We start from the raw sequence: 23,819 nt of genomic DNA, 5'->3' as shown, positions 1-23,819 counted from the left end.
ACACTCAGGCTGCTGTACCACCCTGCTTAACCTCTCATAACTTCTTGGCATGCTCCACCAAGGTGGAGAGTGGTTCATGTTCTTTATCGGTTGAGTAGGTCTTTATGTCGTTTGGCAGAGTGATGCAGAATGGAACAAACCTGCTTTTGTCATTGAAAATTAGACCCAAGTAGACTGTGAATTGGGCCATTTATTGGCTTCTTCCTGGATATCCAAGGCCTTACCTTTGGCCTCATATCTGTTTTTCTTATTTGATATGCCCATCTGCTTTGTCTCTGAATCCCCCTTCCATAGCCAGAGATCTTCACCCTCCTTTCCCCCCCCCCCCCCCCGCCTTTATCAGTTTGTAACTGAGGGAGTGAAACATTTCTTTTTGTGTGTATGTACAAGTTATCCTGGCCAAACGCTATATACGTGTATATATTTGATTGGTTGCCCTGTCAAGGCCTCTGACCTGTTTTGGGCTGAGCAAAACAAGAGTCTAACTGCACTATGCACTGGTATTTATTTATTTATTAGATTTCAATTTTACAAGCATACCAACTTGTTTTAAGAAAAATTGGAAATTGAAGATTACAATAATTCAAGAAAATCTGTTGTCATCATAAACATTCCTCAAACCAATAAAAGTCCACATATGGGGAGTTCAAAAATGCAACAAAGTTGAAGCAACAGAATACGAAATTAAAATATTAAGAGAGCGAATGGATGCATATTGACCGTCATTATATATTATTGAACATTATTATTAGCTGGAGATACTATTCCAGCTGTCCTTTTAGTTGTTATAAAGATCTCAAGTTGAGCAGGATCAAAAAACGCAAACTTTTCGGATCGGTAGGAGACTAAGCATTTGCAGGGAAATTTCAGGAAAAAAGTTGCTCCCAGATTAAGCACTTCTTGTTTGTTCTGTAAGAATTTTTTCCGGCTTAGCTGTGTTTCACTTGATACATCAGAAAAGATGTTGATTTTTAAACCCTTAAAAAGTTTTGCAGAATTTTTATTGAATAATCTTAGTATCCAGGTTTTGTCTGGTGACAAAACCACCATAGCCACCAAAGTAGCAGATATTACTTGTTCAGTATCTGATAATTCTAACAAAGCGGATACATCTAAAAGTTGTGTCTCTGATTGTTGTAAATTCTTGGGTGGAATATAGAACACTTGTGCCAAAGGGGGTATATCCTCCTCCTTTATTTGGAGAGTCTCCTTAAAGTATAACTCCAACATCTCTTTTGGAGCTATAGTGTTCAAATAAGGAAAATTAACAAAATGAAGGTTGTTACTTCTGGAGAAGTTTTCCATTATCTCTGCCTTTTGTCTTAAGTTAGTTAAATCTTTTAAAACTACATTTTGAACTTCATGTAGTTGTTGAATATCTTTAGCCTTTTGTTCAACCTGTAGATTCAATTGTTTAACTTTATCCTCCACCCTTTCAGCATCTTGTTTAACCTTCTGTACTTCAAGGATTAAAGCTTTGCCCAAATTCATTATAAGAGTCCAAAGGGATTCAAGAGTTACTTCGGGAGGTTTAGCTTGTAAAAAATCAAATGAGAAGGCTCCTACCTTCGTCGGTGGTTGTTGTAAAGCGTTTCCTGCTCCGCTTGAGTTGACTCTCTCCTCAGAAGTTTTTCCGGTTAGTGTGGCCAACCCAGCTCTTTCAGGTTCTTCCCTCGCCCCCAGCGTCCCTACTGCTACATCCCCTTCCAGGGTTCGACTCGGGGACGCTGCTCCTGAAGATGGGAGCCCGCGAAGCATTGGAGGGAGTGGAGGCGTCAGGGCTCAACAAAGCTTCCAGCTCAAGCGTCTCTCGGATGCCTTCAACTGCAACGGGAGACAACAGCGAGCCGCCCATCGGTGTACTGGCGGTCTGGGCCCGCTGCAGAAACTAGTCAATAGTGCCTCGAGCTGGGGTTCCAAGTCGCTGGGGGGCTACAGCTACGGCTTTCCCCCTTCTCTTCGGCATTATAAAACAGAACTTGGGCTCAACAAATGTCACCCCGGTAAGGAAGTTCTGCAGGAGCGATACTATGCGTCCATCCTTCTCGGCGGCCATTTTGAACTCCTCTGCACTGGTATTTTTTAGGGGGACTTCTTTAGAGCTGCTTTTTCTTTGGTGTTTTGCTCTGCTATTCCATCCCTATGCCCTGTGGAGATACAGCTGCAAATCTCTGCAGTCCAAACCCTTCATGCCCTCTCCCTGTGCACTGGAGGCTAGAGATTACCATGAATGCTGTCTACTTTTAACCAGAAGCTTTCTGAGCTGATTATTTTGCTGGCATCATATTAAAGGTATGTATCATAGCCAATATCCAGGGTGAATGTATGAGTCTGTAGTCTATGCACATTTGTAATCCAAAATACCAGCAGGAGTGACTACTGTTCTAGATCACAGGTTCCTCACACATGTCTTTGAAGTCTTCATTTTCTGCCTCATTAGAGTTTGTCTTGAAGTAGAAGTAATTCATAAGCTTAACTTTTACGTGAGGTCAGCTGCCTGGTCAGCAACAAAGGCAGTTGAGAATGACCCATAATACTTAATTAGAACCCATTCCAATGCGACCAGACTAGTTTTCTCATGACAATAATGCCCAAGTAACAGGGCAATCATATTCTGTTCCTTGTTGACCCACAAGACTTTGAATTCATCGTGTACCTGGTAAAGGGTTTTGTAGGGTTTATTATGAACTACCCAAAGTCCCACCTACTTCCAGTTCAACAAATGGAGTACATAGGAGCCTGCTAGACTTGGTTCAAGTTCAGGCCTACCTTCCTCAAGTGAGTGGATGCCCTCATTTGCATTGGTCCAGCACAGCTTGCAGGTTATAGCTGAGTAAATGTTGAGGTGGTAAAGCCACATGGCTTCTGTGGTGCATGTCATGCCCATGGCTCACCTCCACTTGCGAAGTGCTCAGTGAACCCTAGTTTCTCGGTGTTGAGCTGCGGGGAATCAAACAGATGTCATCTCGGTCACACCACTCCAGAGTTTGTAGGTTTGCTTCTCTCTGGTGGATGATTTGGAGCAATCTGACAATGGGGCTTTCATTCCAAGTTTTTCCTCCCCACAAAATTCTGACAATAGATACATCCAACCTGGGATGGAGTGTTAAAGTTGATGACCTTTCACACCCAGGGACACCGGCCCTCTCAGAAGACCCAGCTCCACGTCAGTCTTCTAGAGCCTCAGGCAGTTTGGAATGCTCTAAAGGCTTTTAGAAATAGACTTTTGATCCAAATTATTGTAAGCCAAGCAGACAATCAGGTTGCTAAATAATATGTAAACATGCAGGGATGTACAGGATCCTATATCTTGTGTCAGTGATGATAATGAGAATGTATTTGAAAATAATGGTACCTTCCCCTCTCCCATTCAGAAGGGAGTATTAGAAGGTAGATGTTGGTATGGAAAATAAGATGAAAATGAATAAATTCTTTTTTCTTTTTTTTTTAAATTTATAACCATTTAAATTTTACAAGCGATAAAACAACTTGCTGGAAATACAGAGAAAGTAATATGTAGGAATTATTTCAGTCAAGTAGTTCTATTCTCTTCCTTAGACCACTAAATAGGTAGAGTGAAACAAGATAAGGAGATCAATTAAACAGTAAACAGACAAAAAAAAACTGTGGTATTAACCTGATTATCCCCAGATATTACTTGTCTAATTCATTCTCCGAGGACAAGCAGGCTGCTTGTTCTCACTGATGGGTTGACGTCCTCGGCAGCCCCCTCCATCGGAAAGTTTACTAGCAAAGGCCTTTGCTAGTCCTCGTGCGCCCATGCGCACTGCGCATGCGCAGCTGTCTTCCCGCCCGAAACCGGCTCGAGCCGGCCAGTCTTCTTTCGTCCGCGCTCGGTACGGTCGTGTTACGCCGTTCGTGCCCCAGAGAGTCGACCTCGCGCGTCCTTTTCGACGTGTTTTTTTTCATTCTTTTTTCTCAAAAAAGTTCGGGAAGCGCTCCGGAAGTGTTCCGGAAGACCCTTTCGGGTTTTCTGCCCTTCCCGTATTTCTCAGTTTTTTGCCCCGTAAGTTTTCTTTCGTTGTCGGGGTAGGCCTCTTTTGGCCTCGGTCGAGATTTTTCTCCCTCTAAATTTTGGTGCTTCAATTTTCGCCATTTCGGCTTTTGATTTCGCCGGCGTGATTTTTCCGCCCATGACATCGAAGCCTTCCAGCGGCTTCAAGAAGTGCACCCAGTGCGCCCGGGTAATCTCGCTCACTGATAGGCACTCTGCGTGTCTTCAGTGTCTAGGGGCCCAGCACCGCCCTCAGAACTGCAGTCTGTGTTCCCTGTTACAAAGGCGGACTCAGGTAGCGAGGTTAGCCCAGTGGAACGTTTTGTTCTCGGGCTCTTCGTCGGCATCGGCACCGGAGGCATCGAGTGCATCGACGTCGTCAGTGTCCGGACCATCTTCCTTGGCTGCCGCTCCATCGACTGCATCGAGGCATCGGACCTCTGCATCGGCGCCGAGGCATCGGGCGACTGTATCGACGTCGGTGGTACCGAGACTTCGTCTGCTGATGTCGTCGGACGGAGGTGCATCGTCAGGAGTGCAGGTGAGGGCTGTCCATTCCCCTACTGGTGGCGGTGAGCCTTCGGGTGGGTCTCCTCCTACCCTGAGGGCTCCTGCGGTACAGCCCCCCCGGGATCGACCCTCTTCGGTCTCGGCCCCGAGGAAGTGACGGATGGATTCTACGTCCTCCTCGTCGGTGCCGGGGAGCTCCGGTGACATGCTTCGGAAGAAGTCGAAGAAGCATCGACACCGGTCTCCTCCCCATGTCGGCACCGAGAGCTCTGGGTCGCCGAGGGATTCGGCACCCAGCAGGCATCGGCACCGAGAGGACCGCTCACCCTCTGTTCAGGAGGTGTCGATGCGCTCCACTCTGGACAGCCCGGAACAGCCTCCTCGCCCGGAACAGGTTCTGACGTCGACGCCTGCATCGACCTCTCAGCCTTTCTCTGCAGCCGCTCTAAACGAGAGCCTCCGGGCCGTTCTCCCAGAGATTCTGGGAGAGCTGTTGCGCCCTACCCCTCCGGTACCGGCGGTGCTTGCGCCTCCGGTACCGTCGAGCGTGGCGCCGGCTGGCTCATCGCCCAGGTTGAGGTCCCCGACGTCGGTACCGCGTGCGGTGCCGACCGCGGCCACCTCCCAGGAGGGCTCCCCGACTACATCGGCGGAGGGAGCTTCGCCGATGCGGGCGAGGGAGTCTACCTCTCGACGCCCCCACCGTGGACGGGGTTCCACCGAGTCGAGCAGGGCGAGGTTGCAGACACAGGTTCGTGAACTTGTGTCTGACACCGAGGGTGAGGCCTCGTGGGAGGAAGAGGAAGACCCCAGATATTTCTCTGACGAGGAGTCTGAGGGTCTTCCCTCTGATCCCACTCCCTCTCCCGAAAGACAGCTTTCTCCTCCCGAGAGTCTGTCTTTTGCTTCCTTTGTCCGGGAGATGTCTACGGCCATCCCCTTCCCGGTGGTTGTGGAGGACGAGCCCAGGGCTGAAATGTTTGAGCTCCTGGACTATCCTTCTCCACCTAAGGAAGCGTCCACTGTTCCCTTGCACCATGTCCTGAAAAAGACATTGCTTGCGAACTGGACCAAGCCACTAACTAATCCCCACATTCCCAAGAAGATTGAGTCCCAGTACCGGATCCATGGGGACCCAGAGCTGATGCGCACTCAGTTGCCTCATGACTCTGGAGTTGTGGATCTGGCCCTAAAGAAGGCTAAGAGTTCTAGGGAGCATGCTTCGGCGCCCCCGGGCAAAGACCCTAGAACCTTAGACTCCTTTGGGAGGAAGGCCTACCATTCTTCTATGCTCGTGGCCAAGATCCAGTCTTACCAGCTCTACACGAGCATACACATGCGGAACAATGTGCGGCAGTTGGCGGGCTTGGTTGATGCTCTTCCCCCTGAGCAAGCCAAGCCTTTTCAGGAGGTGGTCAGGCAGCTGAAGGCGTGCAGAAAATTCCTGGCCAGAGGAGTTTATGACACTTTTGATGTTGCGTCCAGGGCCGCTGCTCAAGGTGTGGTGATGCGCAGGCTCTCATGGCTGCGTGCCGCCGACCTGGAGAATAGACTCCAGCAGCGGATTGCGGACTCGCCTTGCCGTGCGGACAACATTTTTGGAGAAATAGTCGAGCAGGTGGTAGAGTCTCTCCACCAGCGGGACACCGCATTCTTCAAGTTCTCCCGCCGGCAGCCTTCAGCTTCTACCTCTACAGGTAGAAGATTTTTCGGGGGAAGGAAGACTGGTCCCTATGCTTCTGGTAAGCGTAGGTACAATCCTCCTTCCCGACAGCCTGCGGCCCAGGCTAAGCCCCAGCGCGCTCGCTCTCGTCAGCAGCGTGCGCCTCAGCAAGGCCCCGCGGCTCCCCAGCAAAAGCAAGGGGCGAGCTTTTGACTGGCTCTAGCAGAGCATAGCCGACATCCAAGTGTCAGTGCCGGACGACCTGCCGGTCGGGGGGAGGTTGAAAGCTTTTCACCAAAGGTGGCCTCTCATAACCTCCGATCAGTGGGTTCTCCAAATAGTCCGGCAGGGATACACCCTCAATTTGGCATCAAAACCTCCAAATTGTCCACCGGGAGCTCAGTCTTACAGCTTCCAGCACAAGCAGGTACTTGCAGAGGAACTCTCCGCCCTTCTCAGCGCCAATGCGGTCGAGCCCGTGCCATCCGGGCAAGAAGGGCTGGGGTTCTATTCCAGGTACTTCCTTGTGGAAAAGGAAACAGGGGGGATGCGTCCCATCCTAGACCTAAGGGCCCTGAACAAATATCTCGTAAAAGAAACGTTCAGGATGCTTTCCCTGGGCACCCTTCTCCCCATGATTCAGCAAAACGATTGGCTATGCTCTCTGGACTTGAAGGATGCCTACACACACATCCCGATACTGCCAGCTCACAGACAGTATCTGCGATTTCAGTTGGGCACACGCCACTTCCAGTACTGTGTGCTACCTTTTGGGCTCGCCTCTGCGCCCAGGGTGTTCACAAAGTGCTTGGCTGTAGTAGCAGCGGCACTTTGCAGGCTGGGGGTGCACGTGTTCTCATATCTCGACGATTGGCTGGTGAAGAACACATCCGAGGCAGGAGCCCTGCAGTCCATGTAGATGACTATTCGCCTCCTGGAGCTACTGGGGTTTGTGATAAATTATCCAAAGTCCCATCTTCTCCCAGTGCAGAAACTCGAATTCATAGGAGCCCTGCTGGATTCTCGGACGGCTCGCGCCTATCTCCCAGAGGCGAGAGCCAACAACTTGTTGTCCCTCGTCTCGCGGGTGCGAGCGTCCCAGCAGATCACAGCTCGGCAGATGTTGAGATTGCTGGGCCACATGGCCTCCACAGTTCATGTGACTCCCATGGCCCGCCTTCACATGAGATCTGCTCAATGGACCCTAGCCTCCCAGTGGTATCAGGCCGCTGGGGGTCTAGAGGACGTGATCCATCTGTCCACGAGTTTTCTCGAATCCCTGTATTGGTGGACGATTTGGTCCAATTTGACTCTGGGACGCCCCTTCCAAATTCCTCAGCCACAAAAAGTGCTGACCACGGATGCGTCCCTCCTGGGATGGGGAGCTCATGTCGATGGGCTTCACACCCAAGGAAGTTGGTCCCTCCAAGAACGCGATCTACAGATCAATCTTCTGGAGTTGCGAGCGATCTGGAACGCTCTGAAGGCTTTCAGAGATCGGCTGTCCCACCAAATTATCCAAATTCAGACAGACAACCAGGTTGCCATGTACTATGTCAACAAGCAGGGGGGCACCGGATCTCGCCCCCTGTGTCAGGAAGCCGTCAGCATGTGGCTCTGGGCTCGCCGTCAAGGCATGGTGCTCCAAGCCACATATCTGGCAGGCGTAAACAACAGTCTGGCCGACAGGTTGAGCAGGATTATGCAACCTCATGAGTGGTCGCTCAATTCCCGTGTGGTACGACAGATCTTCCAGGCGTGGGGCACCCCCCTGGTGGATCTCTTCGCATCTCGAGTGAACCACAAAGTCCCTCAGTTCTGTTCCAGGCTTCAGGCCCACGGCAGACTGGCATCGGATGCCTTCCTCCTGGATTGGGGGGAGGGTCTGCTGTATGCTTATCCTCCCATTCCTCTTGTGGGGAAGACTTTGTTGAAACTCAAGCAAGACCGAGGCACCATGATTCTGATTGCTCCTTTTTGGCCGCGTCAGATCTGGTTCCCTCTTCTTCTGGAGTTATCCTCCGAAGAACCGTGGAGATTGGAGTGTTTTCCGACCCTCATCACGCAGGACGAAGGGGCTCTTCTGCATCCCAGCCTCCGGTCCCTGGCTCTCACGGCCTGGATGTTGAGAGCGTAGACTTTGCCTCTTTGGGTCTGTCAGAGGGTGTCTCCCGCGTCTTGCTTGCTTCCAGGAAAGATTCCACTAAGAGGAGTTACTTCTTTCTATGGAGGAGGTTTGCCGTCTGGTGTGACAGCAAGGCCCTAGCTCCTCGCTCTTGTCCTACACAGACCCTGCTTGAATACCTTCTGCACTTGTCTGAGTCTGGTCTCAAGACCAACTCTGTAAGAGTTCACCTTAGCGCAATTAGTGCATACCATTACCATGTGGAAGGTAAGCCGATCTCAGGACAGCCTTTAGTTGTTCGCTTCATGAGAGGTTTGCTTTTGTCAAAGCCCCCTGTCAAGCCTCCTACAGTGTCATGGGATCTCAATGTCGTTCTCACCCAGCTGATGAAACCTCCTTTTGAGCCACTGAATTCCTGCCATCTGAAGTACTTGACCTGGAAGGTCATTTTCTTGGTGGCAGTTACTTCAGCTCGTAGAGTCAGTGAGCTTCAGGCCCTGGTAGCCCAGGCCCCTTACACCAAATTTCATCATAACAGAGTAGTCCTCCGCACTCACCCTAAGTTCTTGCCAAAGGTCGTGTCGGAGTTCCATCTGAACCAGTCAATTGTCTTGCCAACATTCTTTCCCCGTCCTCATTCCTGCCCTGCTGAACGTCAGCTGCACACATTGGACTGCAAGAGAGCATTGGCCTTCTACCTGGAGCGGACACAGCCCCACAGACAGTCCGCCCAATTGTTTGTTTCTTTTGATCCCAATAGGAGGGGAGTGGCTGTAGGGAAACGCACCATATCCAATTGGCTAGCAGATTGCATTTCCTTCACTTACGCCCAGGCGGGGCTGGCTCTTGAGGGTCATGTCACGGCTCATAATGTTAGAGCCATGGCTGCGTCGGTAGCCCACTTGAAGTCAGCCTCTATTGAAGAAATTTGCAAAGCTGCGACGTGGTCATCTGTCCACACATTCACATCTCATTACTGCCTGCAGCAGGATACCCGACGCGACAGTCGGTTCGGGCAGTCAGTTCTTCAGAACCTGTTTGGGCTTTAGGATCCAACTCCACCCCCCGAGGACCCTGTTTGTTCTGTTCCAGGCTGCACTCTCAGTTAGTTGGTAAATTTTTTAGGTCAATCTCATTAATGTCCTCGCCGTTGCGAGGCCCAATTGACCATGGTTGTTGTTTTGAGTGAGCCTGGGGGCTAGGGATACCCCATAAGTGAGAACAAGCAGCCTGCTTGTCCTCGGAGAAAGCGAATGCTACATACCTGTAGAAGGTATTCTCCGAGGACAGCAGGCTGATTGTTCTCACAAACCCGCCCGCCTCCCCTTTGGAGTTGAGTCTTCCCTTGAAGTGTATTGTCTTGCTACATACTGGACTGGCCGGCTCGAGCCGGTTTCGGGCGGGAAGACAGCTGCGCAGTGCGCATGGGCGCGCGAGGACTAGCAAAGGCCTTTGCTAGTAAACTTTCCGATGGAGGGGGCTGCCGAGGACGTCAACCCATCAGTGAGAACAATCAGCCTGCTGTCCTCGGAGAATACCTTCTACAGGTATGTAGCATTCGCTTTATTCCACATTGATCATCTGGTTGGCTTCTTCGAGGCCAATACGGTGTCTAGTCAAATCTTTTCATTGAAAACATACTTATTGTCCAATATTAGTTCTTGTCTGCCCTATGTTGAAATACTGAATTGACAGCTTCAGGTCTGCTTAGTAAGTAATGTTCTAACCAGATGCTGGAAATTATTTCTAGACATAGACACGTCTAAAAGAGAACAGGGAACTGAAAGCGATGTATACCCTTAGCCTGCATGTCCGAATACACTGGTGCAGTATGAAATAATGTATGCTATTTGCAAAAAAGTTCTTCTTTCTTATTATAGTTAGATTTTTTTTTAAATAATTCATGGCTGTTGAACTTTGTCCTGAACCCCCTTTAACTTGCTAATGGTAAGCAGAATATAATATAGTGTAAGCAGAATATAACTTAGCCAATGATTTTTCAGAGTTTGTGTCCCATGATTTGTGATGTAAACATGTTGTCCTGTCAATCCATGATTTTATGCTTTCTTAATAAAAGAGCAGAAGACCTGAGGAATTTGAGACAATCTTGGGTAAGCTCACTGTTAAGTGTGACCTGAAACTTTTTCCTGGAAGCTTCTGTATATACTAACTGCAACCTTTTATCTTTGTGAGGTTTTTTTTTGTTTGTTTTTTGTTTTGTTTTTCCCTTGACTTCTCCCAGGAGGGAGAAAAGGATTGGGGATTGTTGCTTGACTAGGAGAGATCCACAAGCAGTTGGGGCCATGTACCAGCCGGGCAAGGACTACATTCTGGTAGACGGGTTGCGCAGTCTGATGCAACATGGATGTTGCCTGGAAGGTCTTGAAAGAGTTGAGCACTCCCTTGGTGGATCTTTTTGCCACAATTTATCTTAATAACAAAGTCCCTCAGTACTGCTCCAGACTCGGGTCACTTGGCAGACTAACATCAGATGCCTTTCTCCTTGTTTCGGGGAGGGGTGACTCTGCTGAAACTAGGGCTTCGTGATCCCTTATTGGCCAAGAGAGATATAGTTTCCTCTTCTTCCGGAGTTGTCTTCTGAAGAACCTTGGAGATTGAACTGTTTTCTGACCCTCATCACCCAAATGAAGAGTATCTTCTGCAGCCCAGCCTCCAATCCCTTTAACTACCTGAGTGTTTCCAAGGTCCTGCTGGCTTCCAGAAAAGATTCCATAAAAAGTGTTATACTTTTAAATGAAAGAGGTTTGCCATCTGGTGTGAAGGCAAGGCCCTAGATACTTTCTTTTGTCCTACACAAAAACTGCTTGAATACTTTCTACACCTCTGAGTCTGGTCTAAAAACCAATTCTGTAAGGGTTTGCCTTGGTACAATTGATGCTTACCATCATTGTGTTAGAGGGTAAGTATATCTGTTCAGCCTCTAATTATTTCCTTTATGAGAGGTTTGCATTGGACAAAGCTTCCTAATAAACTCCAACTGTGTCTTGGGATCTCTGTCATCCTTGCCCAGCTGATGAAAGCTGCTTTTTGGCTACTTGACTCTTGTTATCTGAAGTACCTGACCTTGATGGTCTTGTTTATGGTGTTGGTCAGTGAGCTTCAAACCCTAGTAGCTAATCCACAATACATGAAGTTCCTTCACAACAGAGTAGTTCTTCACGCACCCTAAGTTCCTTCCGAGTGAGGTGTTGGATTTTGACTTTAGCCAGATAGTTGTTATGCCAACATTTCTCTTCAAACCTCATGTCCATCCTGGCGAAAGTGCACTGCACACCTTGGCTTTTTATCTGGAGTGGACTAAAGCCTGTAGACAGTCTACCCAGCTTTTTGGTTTTCTTTTGACCCAAACAGGATGGGGACAGCTGTTGATTCCACCTCCTTTACTTATGCCCAGAATGCACTGACTCTAGAGGAGAGGTTTTCAACTCACTCGAGGCATACCCAGCAAGTCAGGGTTTTCAAGATATCAGCATTGAATACAGTGGAGATATCATGAAAACACCGACTGGCTGGTTGTTCCCTAAGGCCTGGGTTGAAAACCCCTTCTCTAGAGGGTCATGTTCCAGCTCACAATGTCAGAGCCATGACTGTGTTGGTAGCCCACTTGAAGTCGGTGTCCATTGAAGAGATTTGCAAAGGTGCAATTTGGTCTTCAGTCCACACATTCACATCTCACTATTCCTAGGAACAGGATTTCCGATGCAACAGTCAGTTTGGTCACACAATTCTGCAGAATTTGTTAAGAGTTTATTTTATTTATTTATTTTAGAGCATTTATATCCCATATTTTCCCACCCATGGGCAGGTTCAGTGTGGCTTACATCAGTTTAAAAAGGCGTACAGCAGTGTAAAAAGGCTTACATCAATCTAGTAACAAACAATCAGATACATTTAGGTTGAAGTAGTTGGTGAGTAATGACAGAGGGGAAGAAAAGAGAAAGGTGCAAAAGAGTTCAATACGTCCGTTTAACAGTAACAGTTCAGGAGTCACTAATGCAATGCGGGACTTTAGCGTAAGCTTTTCTAAATAAGGTGATTTTCAGTGATATTCTGAAAGTCGGTTTAGAATCCAACTCTACTTTTCTAGGCCCAATTTTGTTCTGTTCAAGGCTGTACCCACATAACAGAAATGTCTATAAGTTATAGGTTAATTGGTTCCTTGTTGGTCTTGCTTTTTGCAAGAACTTATGTCTGTTAGTTGTTTTTGGTAAGCTTGTAGCTAGGGGTTCCTATTTGTGGTAAACTGATTCTGCTTGTCCTTGAAGAAAACAAAATTGCTCACCTGTAGGAGGTGTGCTCTGAGGACAGCAGGACACAGATTACCACATCCTTCCCTACGCCATACTTTTTATCCAACTGCAGGTCCCACATGAGTGGTTGGTCCTGCCAGAATCTTCTGGAAGGTTTAGAACACTGGGCAGCTCTACTCTGGGGCTCCTCTGGTGACATCACCCAATTGTGGTAATCTGTGTCCTGTTGCCCTTGGAGAACACCTGCTATAAGTGAGTAAATACACTTTCTTATCTGTAGCAGGTTTTTCCCATAGACAGTGGTATTGATCAGGCACATAATTCCTCCCAGCTTCCTGAGAGTTAGTTTTTGAGCTGTGGACGTAATTGAGGAGACACTTCACATGGGAAGGTTCCTTCACTGTGTTGTCAGATGGCGGCATCCACTTGTGTACCTGGTCAATTGAGCTGTCTACAGACAACATCTATTACAGGTGAGAAATGATGCTTGTCTATGGGTAACAGGTAGAAGACATGAAAGAGACTGACACACTTCTCACAGCTGTGGCCTGGGGTTGGGAGTACTGATGGGAGTGTGGGGGCAAAATGGTGTTGGGAATTTGTATGCCTCTTTACTGAAGGTGTACATAAAAATAAAAAGTTGGACATCTGTTTTTGTTTTTTTTAAATATGAGCTGATGAAAATGAATGGAGCTACTTAATCTTCATGAGGTATCTCGATGTATATCTGGAATGTTTAGTTTTCTAAAAATATTGTATTCTGTGTAAAAACGAGTTGTCAGAGAGAAAGTGGACGCCATTTCGTAAGGTATTGTGACTTGCTATTAGTTACTTGGCTCCCTGAGGAAGCTCAACCACAGAGTGAAATGGAAAGCCCCGTTGGGCAGATTTAAAGCTAAGTGACATTATTTAAATTATTTAGATTCTGTGTAATACTGGAAACTAACATACATTGATTTGGAGTTATCAATGATTGAATATAAGAATAAGTGGAGTTTTTTGACCAATGATAATAATGGAGTCTTAAAGATGCGGGCATTGAGTACATTTTTTGATCTGCTGTCACGCGGTGACTACTGAGGTCTTTTTCTCCACTTTAGTAACTTGGTATCACGTGTAAATGCAACGATTTATGGAGTTAGATTATTTCAGCTCACTAATAGTAAAAATGAGTTATGACATATTTAATGTTATTACTTCATCTGTATTTCTGGTGCTTTGCTGTATTGTAAGGTTGGAAAATGTAATGAATAGTGAATTGTATCCATTTCTGACTGCTAGCCTCTTTCAGTTTGTGACTGTAGAGGCTGGTAGTACAAGAGTCAACCCCCTGCAGCTGGAGCAGGATGATTTATTAGCCTTTTTTTTTTTTTTAATACACTGGTTTTACTGTGCTCAGTATTGTGCTGAAGATAAATTGGGGGGCAAAGCTTAAATTTGATTTCAGGAACCTGCAGTTGTGACATTGGTGCTGATGCCAAGCCTAATTCCCATTCTTGCAGATACCTGAAGGAGGTGGGCTACACTGATACTATTTTGGATGTGAAGTCAAAACGGGTGCGAGCTCTATTGGGTCTCTCAGGTGATGTGTCTGACAGAGGAGCAGATGTAAATCAAGGTTCTCTGGTGAATGGCACAGAAGCTGAAATTCAAGAAGCAGTGATGATTGGGTGAGTTCCATTTCAGGAAAGTAAAGTATAGGTCAGATTTTTATTATAAATAATGCAGCAGTAGCTTTAGGAACTATATTTTTATTCAAGAGCTTCAAATTGCTGTAACCTTTTTTGAATATCTGTATATCTTCTGGTTAATACTGAACTGGAAGCTCTCAACCCATATACTTTTTCATATGTAAATATGAATCCATGCATTCCTGTTTGTTGTTTTTACTTTAAAGTTATGTGTAAACTATTGATTTGGAATGTGTATGCGAGTTTATAACTTATCCAGGAATAGAGACTGAGTTCAGGGTTCACTAATAACACTGAATTTACAAACTATAAATTATTAAAACCCCATTTAAGTGGGTAGGGTTCGTAACATTGAGAGAGCCAGCATTGCTCATATAGCAAAGACAAGCAAGGTAAAACACTTTTTTGTTTGCAGCTCAGGATGTTCTTGAATTTCAATTTCTGCTGCACGTCAGAAAAAATAGAAATAAATTTAAGCATTTGAATGAGTTCATTTTTTGCTCATATCATGCACTGGCTTTGTTCTAGGTTTTGTAGTGATCAGATCACTTTTTGCAAGGAGTTTCACTTCTATGTTTTCAATGTTGCGACCATCCAGATTTACAAACTGAAAAAAAAGTATTGGCCTAGCCAGCTGAATGTCACAAAAATTTTGACTGTAAATATCTTGTTAGTACTTTATAGTAACCAATTTTTTCAAATTTATATCAAACAGAAGGAAAGAAAATAACACAATCTTATGTATTACTAAAACTTTGTAGTTTAATTTTATTTATTTTACACATTTATAGACTGCTTAAATCAGTCCATGCCAGACCAGTCCAGATGAGTGGATTATGTCCCCGCTGCCAGCAGATGGAGCCAGAGACAAATAGCTTGGAACTGACTTTGTCCCAGTTTAGGGGACTGATGCTGCCTTCAGCTCCTCAGTATTTTTATGGCTCTAGTAGGTGGTGCAGATATGTGGCCTGGTGCAGCCACTATGAATAGGTTTGAGTAGGCTACTCCTGGGAAATCTGTAGGCCTAGATTCATGGAGAAGATTGTATGGGGGAGGCTGTAAGCAACAGCCTTCTGGGGCTGATTTCCTTCCAGCCTTGGGAAAAGACTAGAAAACCAAGATTGGCATTAGCCAGTCCACAGAGCCCAGAGGTGCTAAACCTGGTGGTGCTAGACCTCTTCCCCTCCTCCTCCCCTCCTTGTGGGGGTTGTGGCTACAGTGCCCATGACCTTCTCTCCTACTGTTGGAAGAGGGGGCCAGAGGTAAATTCCTTGAGTGCTGGTAAATTAAAATTTTTGTAAGATGGTCAAAGAAACCTAAAAAGCTTTCATTGCAGCCTCTTCCCAGACTGCCTCCTGGTTTTCAGTGGTGATGTCAGATTGGGGTTTGGTCAGGGGATCTGAAGTGACACACCTCTCCCTTTCTTTTCCTCCACTTGTTTCCAGTAATTCTGGAGAAAAAGGAAGGTGACATTTCTTAGCATCAACAGCAGATGAATCCAGGAACTGGTGGGTTGTATCCACCTACCAGCAGGTGGAGATAGAGAACACTGAAAGCAGTGATACTGGATGCCCAGCTCCTTGTCACCTCAGTATATCTCTATCTCCAGCAGATGGTGGACGGAATCTTTCCAGCTCCTGGATTCTTGGGGAGCTCCAAGGCCTTTTGTCCAGTTCAGTGTGGTGGCGTCTGGCTAAAGGTGCCGGTCTTGAGGACATACTTGTGCTGCAGGTCCCTGTCCTACCCCGATCTCTACCCCCCCCCCCCTCTCTGTCTCTTTCTCTCTCTGCTGCCTCCCTTCCCTAGATGCCTAAAAAGAAAATGTGCTTTCGTGTACAACTTTTGCAGCTGTCAGCCGATTAAAAAAAAAAAAAAAAAGAAGTCTGTGAAATAGAGAATTTATTTTAGGCTCTGGTGGAGCCAGCTGCCTTATTTTGTGCTACCTATCAGGCTGTGGGGAGGATGGGTGCGCTGTTTAGGGCTCCCCCAGAGAGCGGCAGTCGCTTGTCAGCTTCCTTTCTGTGCCAGTGAGTACTTTGTGCTCCCTTCTCTGAGCAGCAGGGCCAGCGAACGCTCTATGGCAGCAGAGGCGGTAAAAGATGTTCCGCCATTCTGCAGCCGGACTTTGTGTACCATGCTGTTCAGAGGTGGCGTCAGTTGGTAGAGCCGGCGGGTGAGCCTTCCCATTTTTCTGACCATGCGGTCCGGTGGCGGTTTCAGAAGTGCCTTTGGAGCCCGCTCTTTTTGCATCTCCTGAGTCTTCTCGCTTTCCTGGTTTGAGGGGCGTGGGGGGATCCAGCGCCGGTATGGCTCCAGGTGCCCTTTTTGGTGGGGTTCACCCTTCTGCGGCTCAGTTTGGTTTTCCCCTCGATTTTATTCTTTTGCTTCACCAGGCTTACTTACTGAAGAAAGGTATGCCTGCGGGGGTTTCTCCCTTCCCTCATACCTCTTCAGAAGCCAGGGAGAAACTACTTTTCCTGAGGTGGGGGTCCATTGCACCTGTTTGTTCTCCTTCAGTTTTGCTGGGGTCTGGAGATTCTTTTAGACCCTCTAAACTGGAAGATTTTGAGGAAGGGGAGCCTCTGCTAGGTGAGCAGGATGATCCTACAGCAGTCTGGATCTTTCATTATGAGGAGCTGCCTACCTTCATCTCCGAAGCGTTAGTCGTGGTTAATATCTGCGACCCTGAAGAACTTTCCGCTGCTTCGGTTAACCCTAAGATGGCAAGCACTAGGAGTGGTCTGTCCCTGAGGGTTCTTTAAACGTGGCTAGGGCCATGACTCATCTCTATCTGGTGGCTTTGGCTACCTTAGAGACCTTTTACTTGCCTAAGGTGGACACTTCGGTGACGGCAGTCACTAAGAAGACCACTCTCCCAGTAGAGGGGGGGTGGGGTAGCCCTTAAGGATATGCAATACAGGCGTCTGGAATCTTTGCATAAGTATTCCTTTGATGTGGCCGTGTTGGCTTTACAGGCTTCTCTTTGTAGTTCTTATGTGGCCAGAGCTTGCCTTTCCTGGTTTCAGCAGGGTTTGGAGCAGGATCAGGAGTCCACTCCAGGGTCCTTGGCTACTACTCCGATGAAGTCGGCCTTCTCCTATTTAGCGGATGCTCTCTATGACCTGGTTAGGGCTTCAGCCAAGCAGATGTCTCTGGCAGTTTCAGCACGCTGTCTGCTTTGGCTTCGCCACTGGGCTGCTGATATGGCTTCTAAACAGCATCTCATGAGGCTTCCTTTTCGTGGTAAGTTGCTTTTTGGCGAAGACCTGGAGAAGATAGTTAAAGATTTGGGAGATTCTAAGTCTCAGCGCCTTCCTGAAGACAAGCCTAGACCCGTTTCTGAGTCCAGTTCTTCTAGACCTCGTTTTCGTGAGGTTCGCCGTTATTGGCCTGGCTGTAATTTTTCCTTTCAGCGTTCCAGATTTCAGCAGATGTGTTTCTTTTGGAATGACAAGACATTTGCGGGAGCTTCTAATAGAGCTCAGGCTTCCAGTCGGCCTTCCTAATTTTGGGATGCAGGTCCATTCCTCAACTGTTTCCATAGGGGGTCGGTTGTCCCTCTATCACGAGATCTGGACCACTATTACGTCAGACCAGTGGGTCTTGGATCTTATAAAAGATGGCTAGAAGTTAGTTTGCTTTTCCTGTCGGAGACAGTTTTTTGGAGTCTCATTGTGCACAACATCCAGGGAATGAGCTGTCCAAGCTACTCTGCAAACGCTGTTGGATCTCGGGGCAGTGGTTCCTGTTCCTGTTCCTCGGGCTGAATGGTGCACTGGCTGTTACTCAATCTACTTCGTAGTTCCTCACAAAGGGGGTGCCTTCAGGCCTATTCTTGAATCTGTTCTGGTTCGTCACCTCCACATGGCAACAGTTTGATCGGTGATCTCCTCTGTTCAGCCAGGGGAGTTTCTCACAGCCTTGGATCTGAAAGAGACCTATTTGCACATTCCCATTTGGCCTCCTCATCAAAGGTATCTTCGCTTTGCCGTTTTGAGTCGTCATTTTCAGTTCTGTGCTCTTCCCTTTGGCATGTCCACGGTGCTCCTTACCTTTTCCAAGGTAATGGTTTGTGGCAGCCTCCCTTCAGGAAGAGGGAATCAAGGTCGTATTTCGACGATTGACTGATTCGGCTCAGGAAAGTTTGGCTGCTACTTCTCGAGTCATCGAGTTTCTGTGGTCCCTCAGCTGGGTGATCAATTTTCCCAAGAGCCATTTTGTTCCCTCCCAAATGTTGGAATATCTGGGAGTTCTGTTCAATACGACTCGGGGACGGGTCTTTCTTCCGGAGAGCAGAAGGCTCAAACTTTGTTCCCAGTTTCGCAGCCTGCTAATTTCCCCTCATCCTTGGGTGTGGGATTACGTGCAGGTCCTGGGGTCGATGACAGCCACTCTGGAGGTAGTCCCGTGGGCAAGAGCTCACATGCACACTCTTCAGCGCACCTTGTTGAGTTGCTGGTCTCCGGTGTCCCAAAATTATATTTGTCGACTGGCGTGGCTTCTGAGAGCAAGAGACAGCATGGCCTGGTGGCTGTGTGCCAACAACCTTTGGAAGGGGATGACTTTTTAGAGGGATGACTTTTGAGAGGGCAATATTGAGTAGGAAAGGTTATGAAGATTCTGTGATTGCTACTTTGCTTCACGCTCGCAACCGCTCCACAACTTCAGCTTATGCCAGGGTTTGGCGAATGTTTGAGGTGTGGTGTGCTGACTGTGCTTGTTCCCCTTTTAAGGTGCCGGTTTCTCAGATTTTGGCCTTTCTTCAGGATGGTCTTCAAAAGGGTTTGTCTTTTAACTCTCTTCAGGTGCAGGTTGCAGCTCTGGCCAGTTTCTGGGGCTGTCTAGCTGGTGTTTCTCTCGCTTGTCATTCAGACATGGCGTGTTTCTTGAAAGGTTCTCTTCATTTCCGTCCTCCTCGTCGGCGTCTTAGCCCATCTTGGAAGTTGAATTTGATCCTTAGTGCGCTATAGGGTCCTCCGTTTGAGCCATTGCGTTCTGCTTCAGATAAAGACCTCACTTTGAAGACAGTGTTTCTGGTGGCTATTTCCTTGGTGCGCCGAGTTTCTGAATTGCAATCTCTGTCATGTCGAGAGCCCTTTTTGCAGTTCTCGGAATCTGGCATCACCTTGAGAACGATTCCTTCTTTTTTACCTAAGGTGGTGTCAGCCTTTCATTTAAATCAGCCTTTTTTTCATCCTTCCTTTTGAAGAGTGGATTTTCCAGATCACTTTGCACGACTGCATCTTCTAGACGACTGGTTAGCATGCCATATTGCTTGAAAGTCCAATAGAAAAAGAGAAAAAAAAATAATGAACAGAAGCATTCAAGCCCAGAAGAAAGTAAACTTCTTATTGACAATGTACTAGCCATTAACATGAATGCTTCTGTGCTCTCTGTTAAAGATATAAGCACAATGCAAAGTACATGCGCATACCAGGAAGCTGGAGAAGTAAAAACTATGCATAGAAATTTCTCAAAATTATGGACTACATTATTCTGAAAATGTCATGGTAGAAATTGCTTCAGCAATGTTTCATGCACTAACTACTGATGAAAGCAAGGACATTCTAGTTAACAAATACTTGATACTGTATAGGCCAGTAAATTCAACTGCGTATAAAACCTTTTTTGATGGAATGTTACAGTTGGAAGAATGTGATGTTGTCAATAATCATGGCATTCAAGGAATTTTATAAGAAACAGAATCTTGACCTTAATAAAATGTTAATGTTCATGTTGGACGGTGCCTCAGTTATGTAGGGTAGACTAAATGGTGTTGCAGCGCAACTGAGAAATGATGTTCCACATCTACTGCAGTAACATTGTGTTGTACATCAGAACGTTTTGGGAATTTCAGAGGCATGGAAGGAGGTAAAATTGGTTCAAGATGTTGAAACCTTAATACACAGTGTTCTGTTGGTATTCCACTAAACGATGCAAATTTCAGGAAATCACAAATGCTTCTAAATGTGATGCAGTGGCTTTTAGACCTTTAAATCAAGTGCGCTCATTATCTAGACACTTTGTACTTCAAACAGTTATCCAATATATGAGCCCCTCCAGAAATATTGTCCAGAGGATAAAGATAACAATCCAGTTTCTAATTATTGTTATAAAAAGCTAAATAACCTACAATTCTACTACTACTACTACTTATCATTTCTATAGCTCTACAAGGCATACGCAGCTCTGTACACCATACACATAAAAGACAGTCCCTGCTCAAAGAGCTTACAATCTAGATAAGACAGGTAAACAGACAGAACAGTAAGGGTAAGGGAATAAAGAGGTGAGGATAAAAGGACAGGGCAAGTGAGTAGTGGTTAGGAGTCAAAAGCAGTGGTAAAGAGGTGGGCTTTGAGTTTGGACTTGAAAACGGCCAAAGACGGGGCTAGACGTACAGGCTTGGGAAGACTATTCCAGGCGTGAGGTGCAGCAAGATAAAAGGAACGGATGGTATGGTGTATAGCAGTAGAGGAGAAGGGGACATAAGAGAGATTTATCTACAGAATGGAGTACCCGAGGGGGGTCGTAAGGAGAGACAAGAGTGGAGAGGTACTGGGGAGCGGCAGAGTGAATGCACTTATAGGTTAATAAGAGAAGTTTGAATTGAATGCGGACATGGATAGGGAGCCAGTGAAGTGACTTAAGGAGAGGACTAATGTGGGCATAGCGACTTTGGCGGAAAATGAGTCGTGCAGCAGAGTTTAGGACTGATTGAAGAGGAGAGAGATGGCTAAGAGGGAGGCCGGTGAGAAGCAGGTTACAATAATCAAGACGAGAGGTGATAAGAGTGTGGATAAGGGTTCTGGTAGAGTGCTCAGAGATGAAGGGATGGATTTTGCTGATGTTATAGAGAAAGAAACGACAGGTTTTGACAATCTGCTGAATGTGAGCAGAGAAGGAGAGCGAGGAGTCAAAGATGACCCCAAGGTTACAAGCTGATGGGACAGGGAGAATGATAGTACCATCCACAGAAATAGAGAAAGGGGGGAGAGGAGAGGTAGGTTTAGGGGGAAAGATGAGAAGCTCGGTTTTGGCCATGTTAAGTTTCAGATGACGTTGAGACATCCAGGCAGCGATATCAGGATAGGCAGGCTGAAACATTGGTCTGGATGCTGGTTGAGATTTCGTGGGTAGAGGGGTAGATTTGGGAGTCATCAGCATAGAGAGGGTATTGAAAGCCATGGGATGATACCAGAGAGCCAAGGGAAGAAGTGTAGATGGAGAACCTGAGAGGTCCGAGAACAGAACCCTGAGGTAAACCGATTGGTAGAGGGATAGAAGTGGAAGAGGATCCACCAAGAGTGTACACTAAAGGTGCGAAGTGAGAGGTAGGAGGAGAACCAGGAAAGAACAGAGCCCTGGAATCCATATGAAGACAGCGCATCAAGGAGTAGGCTGTGATCAACAGTGTCAAAAACGGCGGATAGATCGAGAAGGATGAGGATAGAATAGAGACCTTTGGATTTGGCCAGGAACAGGTCGTTAGAAACTTAGTAAGCGCAGTTTCAGTTGAATGGAGAGGGCGAAAGCCAGATTGGAGTGGGTCAAGAACAGCTTGAGATGAGAGAAAGTCAAGACAGCGGTGGTGAACGGCACGTTCAAGTAACTTGGAAAGAAAGGGGAGGAGGGAGATGGGTCGATAGTTGGAAGGATAGGAAGGGTCAAGTGAAGGCTTCTTCAGGAGCGGTGTGACCACAGCATGTTTGAAGGCATCAGGAATGGGTGCAGTGGAAAGAGAGAAATTGAGGATATGACAGATAAAAGGGGTGAGAGTAGGAGAGATGGTGTTAAGAAGGTGGGTAGGAATGGGATCAGAGGAACAGGTAGTTTGTTTGGAGGAGGAGAGAAGATGTGATATTTCTTCATCAGTGACTTCAGGAAAAGAGGAAAAGGACAGAGGGGTTGAGAAAATAGGGGAACAGACAAGGGGAGGGAGAGGAGTTATTCTGAATAACATTAGACATTTTGGACGATGTATTATGTGAACTAACATCATTAACCATGACATTTCAAAGATGAGGCTAGACACCATTGGAAGCTCATTTTGCACATGGTAAATTGAATAAGATCCAAAAGCAGTACATTAGTGACACTGTTAAAATGGAGTGATAACATTAACAGTCTTCCTGAGAAGAGTTCTGAAGAAAATGATCCAGTGGATCCAAGTTCCATATTAACTTTAATCAATATCCAGAAAACAAAACTGAGGATTGGTCTGCTTTTGACTGTGCAGCATTAGCACAGTGTGAATATGAGTGGAATTACAGAAATCTGATCTCTGTCTGCAAAGTATAGAAGATTTCTACAAGCAGAAATTATTATTTAGTAATACAATAACTTTCAATTCTTAGTTGCTGAAAAAAAATCAAAAACAATTTCATAAACACTTTTCCAGATATGGTGACATTTTCATTTCATCAGAATGATATGTTTGGGAATGTGGGAAAATTGCAGAATATTGGTAGAATGTTCTTGGCGTCGAGTGCCAAATCTGAGCATGGCTTCAGCTTTATGAACACTTCAAAAACAAAATTGAGGAATAGGCTTCAGTTAGAACATCTGGAAATGCTAATGTGTATTAAGGGTTATCTTCAATATGGGGAAATATTAAATCTAGATAGAGTTTATTCAGTATAGATGAATTTTAAAGATAGGAAGGACAGACTTTGACTTTTAAATTATGGACTATAAGAATTCATATTACAATAAAATTTGCAAGGTCATTTTGCATCATTGTATTTGTTTGTTTATAATTTACTTTTTACAGCCAAGTGAGCCAACTAATGTTATAGCTACTGTAGTATACTTCTATGACCTGGCATAGGCTATTGTTACACATAGAGGGGCATAATCGAACGGGGCGCCCAAGTTTTCCTGAGGATGTCCTCGCAGGAGTCCCTGCGAAGGGGCAGGGAAACTCGTATTATCAAAATAAGATGGGCGTCCATCTTTCATTTAGATAATACGCCCATCTCAGAAACGACCAAATCCAAGCCATTTGGTCATGGGAGGAGCCAGCATTCGTAGTGCAGTGGTCCCCCTGACATGCCAGGACACCAGCTGGACACCCTAGGGGGCACTGCAGTGGAATTCAGAAAAAGCTCCCAGGTGCATAGCTCCCTTACCTTGTGTGCTGAGCCCCCCAAACCCTCCCCAAAACCCATTTCCCACAACTGTACACCACTACCATAGCCCTTAGGGATGAAGGGGTGCACCTAGATGTGGGTACAGTGGGTTTGTGGTGGGTTTTGGAGGGCTCACATTTACCACCACAAGTGTGACTTGGTTGTTAAAAAAAAAAAAAAAAAGGTTCAAGTAGAGTCGTCCAAGTGTTCATCAGGGACACCCTTCTTTTTTCCATTATTGGCCGAGGATGCTCATGTGTTAAGTATGCCCCAGTCCCACCTTCACTTTGCTTGTGGCACGCCCCCGTGAACTTTGGTCGTCCCCGTGACGGAAAGCAGTTGAGGATGCCCCAAATCGGCTTTCGATTATGCCGATTTGGGCGACCCTGTGAGAAGGACGCCCATCTTCCGAT

The 23,819-nt window shown here is 46.5% G+C and overlaps 1 protein-coding gene across 3 annotated transcripts in view; it reads left to right on the top strand.

The window, feature by feature from the left end:
- The window catches only part of STRN (striatin), a 370,558-nt gene that overhangs the window by 174,775 nt on the left and 171,964 nt on the right, over positions 1-23,819 (top strand). For all 3 annotated transcript variants that reach the window (XM_030196411.1, XM_030196410.1, XM_030196412.1), the window contains exon 5: positions 14,087-14,254. In XM_030196411.1, coding sequence (XP_030052271.1) covers positions 14,087-14,254 — 168 coding nt within the window. The remainder of the gene's footprint in view (positions 1-14,086; positions 14,255-23,819) is intronic.

This window comes from Microcaecilia unicolor, chromosome 3 (genome assembly GCF_901765095.1).
Source record: "Microcaecilia unicolor chromosome 3, aMicUni1.1, whole genome shotgun sequence".
In the NCBI taxonomy this organism is placed as follows: Eukaryota; Metazoa; Chordata; class Amphibia; order Gymnophiona; family Siphonopidae; genus Microcaecilia; species Microcaecilia unicolor.
This window is presented reverse-complemented; position numbering and strand designations above follow the sequence as displayed.